The sequence below is a fragment of the Melanostigma gelatinosum genome, assembly GCF_949748355.1.
Source record: "Melanostigma gelatinosum genome assembly, chromosome: 13".
Lineage (NCBI taxonomy): Eukaryota > Metazoa > Chordata > Actinopteri > Perciformes > Zoarcidae > Melanostigma > Melanostigma gelatinosum.
In genome coordinates this window covers 178,521-192,905 of record NC_136646.1, presented here as the reverse complement: position 1 = coordinate 192,905, position 14,385 = coordinate 178,521, and the positions used below count along the sequence as shown (strand labels likewise).

At 44.3% G+C, this 14,385-nt stretch overlaps 1 protein-coding gene across 1 annotated transcript in view; it reads left to right on the top strand.

Annotated features, from left to right (window-relative positions):
* The window catches only part of hdac5 (histone deacetylase 5), a gene marked incomplete at its 5' end in the record, with an annotated part of 33,248 nt that overhangs the window by 9,308 nt on the left and 9,555 nt on the right, over positions 1–14,385 (top strand). Inside the window, 16 exons of the mRNA XM_079282195.1 lie at positions 127–260; positions 2,025–2,156; positions 2,337–2,446; positions 4,215–4,331; positions 4,741–4,852; positions 5,055–5,168; positions 5,277–5,470; positions 5,548–5,666; positions 5,764–5,959; positions 8,566–8,677; positions 12,211–12,344; positions 12,786–12,906; positions 13,484–13,533; positions 13,635–13,742; positions 13,839–13,894; positions 14,034–14,121. Of these exons, the coding sequence (XP_079138321.1) occupies positions 127–260; positions 2,025–2,156; positions 2,337–2,446; positions 4,215–4,331; positions 4,741–4,852; positions 5,055–5,168; positions 5,277–5,470; positions 5,548–5,666; positions 5,764–5,959; positions 8,566–8,677; positions 12,211–12,344; positions 12,786–12,906; positions 13,484–13,533; positions 13,635–13,742; positions 13,839–13,894; positions 14,034–14,121 (1,897 nt within the window). The remainder of the gene's footprint in view (positions 1–126; positions 261–2,024; positions 2,157–2,336; positions 2,447–4,214; positions 4,332–4,740; positions 4,853–5,054; positions 5,169–5,276; positions 5,471–5,547; positions 5,667–5,763; positions 5,960–8,565; positions 8,678–12,210; positions 12,345–12,785; positions 12,907–13,483; positions 13,534–13,634; positions 13,743–13,838; positions 13,895–14,033; positions 14,122–14,385) is intronic.

Sequence of the window (14,385 nt, the reverse complement as noted above, 5' to 3'; positions counted from 1 at the left end):
AGGAGAGGCATTCTAGGAAATGTAGGAAACGACGAAGTGAAGTGGAGAAAATGACACTTAGCGGCCGCCTAATTTGCTTTCTCCTCCTGTTTGTGTGTGTGTGTGTGTGTGTGTCTGTGTGTGCAGGGGAGCCCAGCACATCTCCCTGGATCAGGGCTCTCCTCCGCAGAGCAACACCCCAGGAACTCTTCCCTCCTACAGACTGCCCCCGCTGCTGGGGAACTACGAGGGCAAAGACGACTTCCCGCTCCGCAAGACAGGTAGGAGACGGATGCAGACAGTGGGAGGAAATGTGTTTTTGTGTGTGTGCGTGTGTGTGTGTGTGTGTGTGATTTGTCACTTTGCCATTTAAAAGTTATCTGACAAAGGATTTTGCGGAGGTGGAGTGTGGCGTGTTTATGTTATATATATGTGTGTGTGTGTGTGTATGTGTGAGTCAGTGTGAGTCTGACTCAGTAGGGAAGAGGTAGCCCAAACCTAAAGGGAACACACAGACACACACACACACACACACACTGTTTCAGTTCTAACCAGGCGGCAACCTTCGCTTCTGAAAAGTAAAGCGAATGCAGAAGTGCCTTAAACTTGCATTCTCTCTAATGGCCATCAGGGGGCGACTCCTCTGATTGCAAAAATAAGTCTGATTGTAAGAAGTGTATGAGAAAATGACTCTACTTCTCACTTGATTTATTACCTCAGTAAACATTGTAAACATGAGTTTATGGTCTCAAAAGTCATCTTCAATACAAATATGGTCACTTCCATTCGTTGGTTGCAAAAATCCAAGAACAAACTCGATGCTTCAAAACGGCAGTCCACAAAGCAATGGGTGACGTCACGACGACTACGGCCACTCCTTATATAAAGTCAATGGTTCTAACTGATAGACATGTTCAAGTTAGTCAGATCAATCATTGGCCGCCCTGATCCCACATAGTCCATAGGTAAGCAGTGATAACACATCCAGCTTTTCCAGCTTTTAGGACCGCTGGAAGCTGTTCAGGCGGCTCGAACCAATAAAACCCAGATGCTTTTTTTACCCCTCTTCCTGCTCTTTGCCCTCAACCCTGACTTTTAGACCAAAGCCACCTTAAAATACACCTGCTATAGCTGCTCATCCAGCAAACCAGCCAGCTGGCCAAAATGTAATGTGGGATTTACCAAGACAGCCTGCTCTCCGATAGTCTCCTGTTGGCAAATCACCAGGCGCCTTAAAATACCCCTCCAAATACTCTGCCAAGCAAAACCCTGCCCTTGAAAAGGGAATGAAACAAATAACACAAGATTAAAAGCTACAGTCACGCAGTGTATATGTTTAGGGCTTTTATTGTGAAAGGTAAGAACGGAAGAAGGGGATCTGGTGTGCGCTGCCTTTGTCGAGGTTGAAAGGAGGAGTAAAGTTTGCCTTCTTGGCTCGGACAACGGAGCCTCCATACTACATAAGATTACCTGTTGAAAATATATACGTTCCGAACATCGTGATTGGTTGATGCCTTTATTCGCGATGTTAAAGCTACGAAAAATGTACTTGGCTCCGGAAAAAACGTCGCTTTTTTCCCACACCTTAATATTTACGTTCTGTGTGAAATGACAAAAACGGAGGTTTGAATAAATATATTGTCGTGTAAATTAGGTCTGGGCGATGTGGAGAAAAATAAATACCTCGCTATCGGTATTAGGACGATATTGTAGGGTTGACCATTGGTGCTTTTACAAAATATCTACATTTTAGATGAGATTTCTGATAAATAATCACCAACAATATGGATATGATGACTGAGTGCGCAAAGGCAAATAATAGAACTGGTAAGTTCAGAAAATGACATCGTTCTACTGTAATGCAGCCTAGAAAAACCAGGAACAGAGAACACTTATATAACAATAATGGGTTATCCAAAATCCAATAGAATATCAGTATATATAGCCCAGCCCTAGTGCCAATTAATTGCACGGAAACACATTTTTTGCCACCGAGCTGAGCCGTCTTCACCCCCCCCCCTCTATCTCTCTCCCCCTGCCTCCAGTCTCGGAGCCCAACCTGAAGGTGCGTTCACGGTTGAAGCAGAAGGTGGCAGAGAGGCGGAGCTCTCCGCTCCTCCGCAGGAAGGACGGAACCGTTATCAGCACCTTTAAGAAGAGAGCCATAGAGATATCAGGTGAACACACACAATGCTGCACATGACAGTGTTTCATTGTGAAAGAAGCGCAAGGTTGCAAACAGTCATAAAAACACAGTAATAGTGTGTTTAGTGTCATGTGTAATTAGCATTTTATGAGTTAACTCTCTCTCTCTCTCGCTCTCTCTCTCTCTCTCTGTGTCTCTGTCTCTCGACCAGTCTCCTCTCTCTGTAACAGCGCTCCAGGTTCTGGTCCCAGCAGTCCCAACAGTTCCTACTCGGCTATCGCCAATGGCAACACGGGGTCGGTCCCCAACATACAGACTGAGGTACATCAACACTTTATTTTTATGCTTCCTTTACACTCACCGACTCATGCTGGTTACATTTACACCAGTCATGTCTTCATACGGGACACACAGCCCCAGCCTGCCCCCTACAGTTCACTGTGGTTTGTACATTTAACTACCAACGCCTTTACAGTGTCAAATATTAAAAAAATTACTTAAATGATGTTCGTTCTGTTGAAAAATATTCTGTTCATGTTTCTAAAGTTTGAATCATTCAAGAAAGAATATGTATATTGTGTATCTATTCAAATTTGATGACAGATTTAAAAGTCGGATATATTTTACGATTTAATAATTCATTACTTAAAACAATTATTATGGTTTGTTGAATTCCATAACCTTTTAGCTTAGGTTGTACAGATTTTAGGGATGTGAAAGCATTTGAAGATAATCTCAAGAAATTAGATTAGATCGATTTACTTCCAATATTTTAACAAATTATAAGAAAACCGAACATGTGACAATCACATAATGGAGGCACCATTTCAGTTACAGCTGAAGGCAGAATGAAAAAACAACGTCCAGACGTCTTGCAGCTGTGTGGACATTTAAAAACACAGGTCCACGAAATGTCCACGAATGTCTCAACCACCGGTGGACACTTTTATTAAGCTGGAGAATATCTTGGCGAGTCAATTTAGAAAAGACTCAATATTATGTGTTTGGTTTGTTTTTTATGGGAAATATAGCAGCACGTCGTCAGCGTAGCATTGATAAGGAATGTTTTATAAACTGATCACAGCAGAGGCATGTTTAATGCAAAGTAAATAGAGTGTAAAATATAACACAAGAGACGGCAGCACAAAAGTCTATGTTGTAGATAAGAAACAGCCTGTTTTAGATTATCTCTCCAGGTTATTTCATGAAAGGTTGAATCACAGAACACTCAAAGATAGCCACTAGGGAGGAGTTTATTATGGGCTGTACTGTATCAACTACTTCCTTAAGAGGGCACTGAACAGATGTGAACAGGTTGTGGGTGTTTCCTTGTTGGAGAGCATGGTCCTCCTTTTATAAACGGGGATAATGAGGCTTGTAAATACCGGCTCACAAGCATCATCATCGTTTATCCCAGTATGTGCAGGTTGGCTTTTATATGAGGATTGAAGCCTGGAGACAGTTGAGATCATTGGCAGATGTGTTTGATAGGGATCGGGGCTCAGCAGGAACTTTTAAAAGCGGGCTGCCGCCCTGGCAACCGGGCATCAGCTCTCGGTTGCTTCTATTTTTCTATTTGCTTAAAACACTGTTGTGTGCACGTAAGTAAAGGCACCAGCGCAATGTCAGCGTCGTTTGGTTCCGGTTCTGTGACAGCGATATTTAAATATCACCAATGTAACAAATACTAAATATCTATTTGTTTTTGCTGTTTGCCGTCCCTATTTTTTTTTTATACAGTTAAAAATTGCTTTCCAATTTCTCAAAATGGCGGCCTGGCAACTGTTGCTTTTGAGCCCTGTCAATATTATTTCGTTACTAAATATGCATTGAAACAGCCAAGCCCAGGAAAGAAGCACTAGAAAGAGGATGCAGAGAGTGAACAGACTTGGTTTGAGAGAGATTCTGTTCGTCAGTGCTTACGGTAGATGTTAAAAACAATGGTTACTATAGCAACTTGGAAGAATCTACAGCGAATCTACAGCGAATAACCGTCAGACCAACCGCTCAACTTCCGCTGAGACTCCACGGAGCAAGACTCTTCAACTAACCAGTCTGCCTACGTGTCTGTCTGTCTGTCTGTCTGCAGCTGAGATCTCTCCATCAGACGCTGGGGGCTGATGGGACATTGAGTCCTCTGAATCTTTACACCTCGCCCTCCTTGCCGAACATTTCCCTGGGCCTCCCTGCGAACTCACACATCACGGTGGGTCAACGCGGCACATACGCACTCCGAAAAACACAGAGGCGCGCAAATACACATACTGAATATATGTAACACCAGCATCCTGTAGAGAATGAGACGATTAGTAATGTTATCTTCACAGTAGACTAAATGTAGGGTAGCTGCTTCTGTTCTCTCTGGGGCTCAGTGTGCCGGACAAGACAGAAATACTGCACAATTGACCGTTCACGAGTTAGTCACCGTTGCAGATGCAGTTTTCAATACAGATTTATAACACTGCCTTAAATAGTTATAGTATTTCACCCAGAAGTAAAAAAAGAAAAACAGGCTGAAATGATGGCTGTTCATTTTGATCAACTCTTGTGGTTGGGTGGCTGCTTTGACTTATCTGTGTGGTAACCATTGTAATGCCCCCCCCCCCCCCCCCCAGACCTCCCAGGCACTGTCCAACCAGCAAGAGGCTGAGCGTCAAGCCATCCTATCGCTGCGAGGGGGCGGAGCTCTAACAGGGAAGTTTCTCTCCACATCCTCCCTACCCGCAGGTAAGCTTTACCATAGCTCACAATTATAAGTTATTACACTTTAATTACTTCGTTTCAGTATTATACATTGTAGCTACTTTATATAAATATGTATGCAAGTAACAGTCGTTCAATATGATTTATTCACATGGAGAAACATTTAGTTTTCAAAGTTGATTCTATTATTTGGAGCGAGTCTTGACTTATTAATGTTTCTTTGCAGGGGTGGGGCATGAGATAGAGACAGCGCCCCCCAGCTCTCATTCCGCTCATTCCTCCTTATTGCAGCATGTACTGCTGCTGGAGCAGGCCAGACAACAGACTGCTATGCTAGCTGGTACCTACACACACACTCACACAAGTACACTTACGTGCATGCTAACATCCAGGTTAGTGTCCACCCTTAACTCATTGTCTGTCTGCTATGACCCTTCCGCCTACTTAGTCCCCATGTACAGCCAGTCGCCGCTGGTTACGGCAGAGAGAGGCGTGTCCAGCAGCATGCGGGCGGTCAACAAGTTGCCTCGCCACCGGCCGTTGGCTCGGACCCAGAGTGCACCTCTGCCCCAGTCCCCCCAGGCCCTGCAGCAGCTAGTGGTCCAGCAGCAACACCAGCACTTCCTGGAGAAACACTACAAGGTTAAACAACTAACAAAAAAGACTTTCACAGACGAGCACGCTTCCTCACTAACATCACCTTGTGTGTGTGTATATAGATTCTGTCGAAAGTGGCGGAGCTTCCTAGGCCTCCGCCCACTCACCCGGAGGAGACTGAGGAGGAACTAACAGAGACTAATGACATGCAGGAGGACGACGAAGGGGCGAGCCTACACAGGTGTGTCATTTTTGACAGCAGTCAGCATCAATGACTGAGCAAGTGTCTTTATATCTATGTACTGTATGTTACCGTACCTGTCACGCTGACCAATCAGGCTTCAGAAGGAGGGGTCAGACGACAGCACACTCTCCTCCGAGCAGCTCGGTGTGCACGTGAAGAGTGAGGAAGAGCATGGGAGATTGCACGTGAAAGGGGAGAGCACAGAGAGCGAGCTGGATGAAGAGGAGGAAGACGACGACATCATCCAGCTGAGGGAGGGCGACGAAGAGGAGAGGGGGAGCTACACGCAGGTTTGTGTGCTTGCAATGCTTTGCTCTGTAGAGGCTGGTGTGATGCTAGTGAGGCGAGGATAATATAATAATAATATAGTAATATGGTTGAAATCGTTAGCTAAAGTAATGGATGAATAATTGAAACACTTGTAGTGAATATTTTTTTGCCTAGCTGGCTAGAAGTAGTGGGTAAATGGTTGATAAGTCCAGGATCTGGCTCTCTGAGTCTTAGTAGTTAGACTGCAAAACAATACCAACTGAAGCGTTGTTCGTTTGTAACAATATCCACTTTTTTTTATTGCGTCCCTCAACGGCCACTTTGACATCGGTTGAAACGAACACGTTTAGAACATGATGGGGCGGATCGACAAAGGGTTACTTGAGCTCCTCTGATAGCAATGCGGGGGCATCGTCAGGTTCTCGGGTCAGTCTTAAACTCCAGGCCTTTTGGTTGCGCAGAATCTTCATCCCACAGAGGGATGAGTCACACAAACGCATCATTGGCCCGACCTCCTGCTGTTTTCAGCCTCACTGCGTTTGCTCCGCTGCAGATGTAGCCGTGTTTTAGATGTCTTACTCATCGCAGCTGACGGCCGGCCTTGTTACAGTACCTCAGTCCAAACCCGAGATGGCTCCGGGTGTGTTTTCACACACTGAAGTCCTGAGTGCGTTTGCTTGTCACTCTCCTTTTGTATTTTTTTTTCTCTTGTGGTGCTCCTTCAGAAAAACAACACATTGTGTGCAGGTAGAGTGTGGACTGCTGAGGCCCTTTTGATCTCGCCAAAACAATGAACAACACAAGTTATTACTGTAACTGTACAGCATATCGACCTTCTCAAAGCTGTTGCCAGTGGAGAATTTATGATCTACTCCTCCTATTTGTTCCGTCCTCTTCAGCCATTTAAATCAGGTGATCATTTCACATTTCCACTGTTCTGACTCCTGCTACCCAGACCATGTCTCCCTGAAACGCCAGAATAGGAGAACATATCCTGTATATTCTGGGTTGCTCGTTGAGGAGTATTAGCTTAAGCCTCTGGTATTTAACACTGCATAAATTAGCCTAACGGCTAGCAGACTTTTTCCTTACTCATAGCTCTTCTTCTCTTACCTGGTTTAAGGAACCGCATCTCCCCGACAGAGAACCTGAACAAATTAAATTTCGGCCTGCATGCACGTTTTTATTTGAGTGTTCCGTCCCCGCTCTGCAAAAAGCCCCGCCCACGATGAAACACAGAGAGCAGAGGAGAGGAGAGAAAAATAAACGTGGCAGTTCAGGACACCGAAACGAGGTCAAAACTCTCGCACTGAGCTGAAAGTGCACATAAATTAGGGAAATAAAATATGAAAAATAGTGGAAACGTTGTGTAACCCAAGTTGAAGCACTGTTCTTATTTTGTCCAGTGAATGTGTACGTTTTGAAAAGCATTATATTTCACGTCTGCATCTGCCCCAAGTGAGTCATTACGACAAACAGAAGGCATAATAATATATAATTCCACCCCGGGAGGAACTGAATGTTCTCTCTCGCAATTAGGTGGGAAAAAAAGATATGTGCGCACGGCCACAGCAAGGTGACTGATGACTGGAACGGGAGGGAGTCAAATCATTTTAGACCTTCATGTTGATATTGTACCATTATACATACAATACCATATAAATATAAAGAGTTATATTAGCCTATAATTCAAGTCAAACAGGATGTTGTCAACATAATTGGGAGGTGTTCAAACTCAAAATTGCTTCAAAGTAATGATATATACAATCCGTTAACAGACTGACTCCAAACACAAGTTTGGACCACTGATGAATGGATCAGTCCAAGATCTTAAATTCAATTTAAAAAAATGTCCTGTCTCGATCAGCACACAAGTACAGGATGAGTCATCCACAGAAAGCTTTGACATTTTACAGAAACAGAGAAAAGGGTGGGATTTTGTGACATGTAAGTCAAGCTCGAGCAGAGACACGCACACACACACACACACACTGACACACACACACACGATTGCTGACGCTGCAGTGACATCACCAGCCTGGTGACTCAACCACTGGACTCGTTGCTGTGTGTCTTTCTGTACGTCTGAATGTCTGTCTGTCTGTCTGTGTGTATGTGTGTGTGTGTGTGTGTGTGTGTTTTTTAGTGTCCACCCACACATGATGAGTCACCCAGTTTGCAGCAGGGAGCACAGCAACACTCCCTATATATAGACGCTACAGAAGACGCGTGTGTGTGTGTGTGTGTGTGCGTCTGCAGTGCTTGGACCGACCTCAGAATCACTCCATGGTGGTTGTCGATCATCGGTGAAGTTTCACAGACGGTCGGTCCGAGTTTCAGGAAAAGCTGAACACGAATGTAACAGTGAAAAGTGTTGTCGTTGCAATGATCCCTCGATTTTCTATTAAATCAGTCAATACGTCAATACGTCAATCCTGAGTTTTAGCCTGTATTCGTGCACTGATGCACTTGTATAGAACTATAGTAATTTCAGTGTGTGTGTGTGTGTGTGTGTGTGTGATGACGGGGGGGGGGGATTTTGGTGTTAAGCATGACACACAAACACACACACACACAGGCCGATCTCTATGAATCAGAACTTTCTATCCTCTCTCCTTCCCATCAGGCCTTGCAGCACCTGGGCGTGTTCCAGTCCCTGTTGCCCCACAGACCTCTGGGAAGAGCGCAGTCCTCCCCCGCGGCCACCGTCAATCCCATCAAACACCTCTTCACCACCGGTCAGTTTCTTTTTGTGACGGAGAGTTTTTGTAGCATCAGCCGTGTCAGTCCGCCCACTGAAAGACACCGTGGCTGTTGCCTAGCAACGTGGGGGGGGGGGGGGGGGGGGGGGCCTGCCGGCTCTCTATTGTGTTACACACTTGACTTTTCAATGCGACTTCTCCCATCCGATCACGTCGGGACGCATTAACTCTAATGACTAACTCTGAGGAGAGCAATCAGCATTTTGGCATAAAAGCCTGACATCTTTTAAGTACCAAAATCCGGGGGGGACTTTTATTTTGAAGAATTCTTAGGAAGCGGCTATTCTTCAATGGAACAAGTCTACTTATACTGCAGGTAGCAGCGGCAACAATAACATTGGACTTTTATTGTGAAAACATGAAAGGGAATGGAATGTGTTTATCCACTACTCTCCGATCCGGCGGGTCGCTTTGAAGTATGAGCTTTAAACTGGTGCATCCGATGACAAAATTCACATTGAAAAGTCAAATGAAGTGAACTGATTGAAATGGCATCAGTTCTTAAGTATCTGTTTTGTCTATTGTAGCTAATTTCCTGGTTTATAAGTGTCATGAAATCCCCGATCTGCTGCATTAATGCTGCTGCTGTTTGCTGTCAGTACAAAGCCAGTGTTTCCCTTTTATCGGTTTAACATTAAAAGACCTCCAAGAGTTCAGGGAACACAAGCCCCATCATCTATGACTATTCATCTTCGTTTGTTCTGTGGCTTTAAGTATTTGGGGGGCATTTTATCAAGCAAACATCGCAGGTTAAAAGCAGCCTCTAACCTGCCGAGTTTGGAGAAGCACCTTAGAATACGTGTTTGTTCTTTTGAGTAATTCTTAAAGCCTCTTATCGCTAACAGTAGACGAGTTAACAAAGATCCAATCGTCTCCACTAAACCAGTCCAAACAATCCAATAACGCCAGAGAGATGATGATTGAATAAACATGACGCCGTCGATAGCAATAGAGCCGTTCTCTTAGTTGAGGAGTTCTCTCAGTTCCTTAGCTTTTATAAAAGGTCTTAAGAGGAAACTAAGTGAGAAACGTTTAGTGTAATTTAGGAAAGCTCCTAGTGATGAGATCCTTTTGAATGACTACACTCTTCAGAACGCTCCCAACATTACCTCAACATTCTTCTTGGCCGTAAATAACTGCTTTGATGTCTTTCAGTCAGGCTTTCGACAGCACCACAGCACTGAAACTGCTCTTGTTAAGGTTTTCAACGACATCCACGTAAACACAGACAATGGCAGAAGTTCAGTCTTAGTATTACTAGATCTCAGTGCTGCATTCGACACGGTCGACCATGCCATACTCCTAGAAAGACTAAAAATCTTGGTGGGACTTTCTGGCACAGCACTTAACTGGTTTGAATCCTCCTTGAAGGACCGAGAATACTTTGTGTCTGTAGCTAATTACACATCAGAGCTGACTAAAATTGCATGTGGTGTTCCCCAAGGTTCAATACTGGGGCCTCTTCTGTTCAACATCTACATGCTTCCACTAGCTCAGATTATGGAAAACAACAAAGTGTGTTATCATAATTATGCAAACGACACACAAATCTACATAACTATGTCACCAGGGGACTATAATCCCATACAAGGGCTGGGTAACTGCATTGAACAAATCAACAACTGAATGTGCCAGAATTTTCTTCAATTAAATAAAGATAAAACAGAAGTAATTGTTTTTGGTACCAAGGACAAACGATTGAAAATCACCGCTCAGCTTCAATCACTGATGTTAAAACCCACAAAGCAAGCCAGAAATCTAGGTGTAGTTATGGATTCAGACCTCAACCTGAACAGACTCATCAAGACAATTACAAAATCAGCCTACTATCACCTGAAGAATATATCAAGGATTAGAGGACTTATGTCTCAACAGGATTTGGAAAAACTTGTCCACGCATTTATCTTCAGCAGACTGGACTACTGTAACGGTGTGTTTACAGGTCTCTGTAAAACGTCCGTCAGAAAGCTGCAGCTGATTCAGAACGCTGCAGCTCGAGTCCTCACTAAGACCAGGAGGGTGGATCACATCACTCCAGTTCTGAGGTCTTTGCACTGGCTTCCTGTCCAACAAAGAATTTACTTTAAAATCCTGCTGTTGGTTTACAAAGCACTGAATGGTTTGGGACCAAAATACATCTCTGATCTGCTGCTACCTTATGAACCATCCCGACCCCTCAGGTCGTCTGGGACCGGTCTACTTTCTGTTCCCAGAGTCAGAACTAAACATGGAGAAGCAGCGTTCAGTTTTTCTGCTCCACATATCTGGAACAAAGTCCCAGAAAGCTGCAGGTCTGCTGAGACCCTCAGCTCATTTAAATCAAGATTGAAGACTTTTCTGTTTGCTGCTGCCTTTAATTGAACCACATTCAATTAATATATTAATCAATTTCCTGCATTTCTGCATTTTACTTCTGCATTTTATTTCTTACACTGTTTTTGAATGTTTGATGACTGTTTTTATTGTTTCAATGAATGTTCTTAATTGTTTTCAAATCTCCTTTTCTTTTGCCTTACGTTTTGATTCTTTTAATGGTTTTATGTGAAGCACTTTGAATTACCTTGTTGTTGAAATGTGCTATACAAATAAACTTGCCTTGCCTTGCATTTAAGTGCCTCTGTTTGAGCTCTGGAATGTATAAATTCTGGTGTCGACAAATAACTGCCTACGTCGGCCTAAAAGTGAAGATTTAAAAAGCTTCGTCGTCATCCAGGGCGTGTGCAGCCAAATCAAAACGACATGTTTGTGTTTTCTCTGGAGGAGGTGGCCTGGCTGGCTCTCACCGAACATACTAACCCCTCTGTGAATTATGAGCCCTGTGTGCTCTTCGTAGTGGATTCAGATGAGGCCTTTTATATTAGCATTGTGGTAAATGTGTCCCGCATGTCTCACACATGTTACACTTGTAGCTGCTGACATCTTGTGGTGCTTATTTGTCACTACAAAATACACGGAGAAGGACCGTTAACACATTTGTTTTTGTACTGGTGAATTTACGATGCCAACCATTATCTGTATGTTGTTTTATTGATTGGTTTATTTGATAAGGGGCAGTGCACATTAGTAAAAACATTGCTGTAAATGCGCCAGAGCTAGCCAAAAGGCTATTTTTCATCTGTAGTCCCAAGAGGAAGATGTTACGAAATAAACCTAAAAACAGAATATAAGATTAAATTGAAAAGGTTATACAATATTGACGCTTTACAATGCATGCACAAACAATGAAAAAAGGTCAGAATATTAATATACGTAGTATCATCACTCAGGAGACTCATATACAGCACATTGTCAAGTACTAACAAGACATGCAACACACAGGCTCTCAAAGTCAACGCACACAAAGCAAATAAAAAAACTGTATGTTGTTATATGTCTTTGCTGTTTATTTCTTTTTTCCTCTTCTTTTTCTTCTTTTTACCCAGTATTCAATTGGTCCCAGCTGTCATTTGTGGATTATTGGAGTATTGTTCTGTACCTTTTATTTGAGAATACTCTCTCTCCTTCTCCAGGGCTTGTGTATGACAGTCTGATGTTGAAGCATCAGTGTGTGTGTGGCAACGCTCACATCCACCCAGAGCATGCTGGGAGAGTGCAAAGCATCTGGTCCCGACTGCAGGAGACGGGCCTGCTGGGCCGCTGTGAGGTACGTGCACACGCACACAATCAGGACCTTTGTACACACAGCAGAGCTACGCCCACAATGCCGAGAGGTCATGGTTTTGGTGCAGGCTATCCCAGCATGCACGACAATACGCTTCTAACATTCGCCTCCCAGGAGTCGACTTTAAAGACTTCATGGCAGTTAGCACAGCTGATCTTCTCATCATCACCATCATCGCCATCACACTTAACACGTGGACTCTGTATTGTGCTTTACAATAGTTGATTCTAGTAGTTGCCAAATATCTATTTATTTTGTCTTATAGAGAAATAAAAATGTGCAGACTCCTTACTCAGACTCTCTATGTGTGTGTGTGTGTGTGTGTGTGTGTGTGTGTGTGTGTGTGTGTGTGTGTGTGTGTGTGTGTGTGTGTGTGTGTGTGTGTGTGTGTGTGTGTGTGTGTGTGTGTGTGTGTGTGAGCAGAGGATTCGGGGGCGTAAAGCGTCTCTGGATGAGATCCAGTCCGTCCATTCAGAGTTCCACACTCTGCTGTATGGAACCAGTCCGCTGAATCGACACAAACTGGACCACAAGAAGCTGCTGGGTACCTGTCTGTCTGTCTGTCTGTCTGTCTGAGTGACCTATATGTAGTTGTGACTCATGTATACTGTATTTATGACATAAAACCCTTCTACATTGTTGAGCCCACCCCCCCCCCCCCCCCCCCCCCCCCCCCAGCATAAAGAGGCACTTAACCCCTGATGTGACCGGCTGTTTAGCTTGAGGATAAATCTGTAATTCTGCTTCCCTGTATGCTGCGTTCACGCCAAACACCGAGCAAATTCTCGCCTTGTGTTACTCGTGCTACTTTGACCGCGAGACGGGTAACCGTTTCCCAAACAAGTGGAAGTCCCAGATACGTTGGGAAACCAAACGCCGTCGTTTCTGGGTTCATAACAGCATCCGGAGGTGCTGTATTCACCGTATCACAGCTTTATGCAAATTCCACGCGCTATTTGAATTCCACGTTTCTGCGGCAATTGTTGCATCTGTTCGTGTCTTCCACTTTTATGTAAAATAAAAAACCAAGCAAGTTTATAGCTACCCTCTAAATGTTTGTGTATGAACACATCAATACACACCACACGACCTGTAAGTAACCTGTACTCTGGTTGTTCCAGGTCCAATCAGCCAGAAGATGTACGCTGTTCTTCCCTGTGGAGGAATTGGGGTGAGGCTATCTCTGTACTCGCCTCTCTCGGCCCACCTCTGTCTCATGTGTCTGCGTATCAGTGTCTTAGCTCCGGTCTGATCTCTGCGTGTCCCCGGCAGGTGGACAGTGACACCGTGTGGAACGAGATGCACTCGTCGGCGGCGGTCCGCATGGCGGTCGGCTCTGTCATCGAGCTGGCCTTCAGAGTGGCGGCGGGGGAGCTGAAGGTAACGCGCAGGAAAACACTCACAAGTGCACTTCTGCCGGACAAACGTGACACAGCGTCTGACCCGTCCTTCGCTCTGTGTCTGTTTCCACACTAGAATGGCTTCGCAGTGGTGCGTCCACCAGGTCACCACGCTGAGGAGTCCACTGCCATGTCAGTATCATCGCTACACAGCTGAATACCTCACTACATGTCGGCGATGACTAACGGCTTGTATATGTGTGTCCTGCGTTTGTGTGTGTGTGTGTGTGTGTGTGCGTGTGTGTGTGTGCGTGTGTTTGTGTGTAAACAGGGGGTTTTGTTTCTTTAATTCAGTCGCCATCACTACCAAGCTGCTGCAACAGAAGCTGGGCGTGGGCAAGATCCTCATTGTGGACTGGGTCAGTCGCATTGACACACACACACACAGACACACACACACACACACACAATCTATCGGCACCTGGAAAGAATTTCACTTTTTTATTTACTACTTTCGGCATTAAAGCGTGAATTACTCATTAATAATGATTATTATTCATAGAAAATTCCATTTTTATTTCAAAATTGTTGAATGGAGTGATGGTATAAATGTATGATCATGCATTAATGCATCAATGCATTAAGAGCGCCGCTCAACACCTGCAGCTTAATGAAATACACCT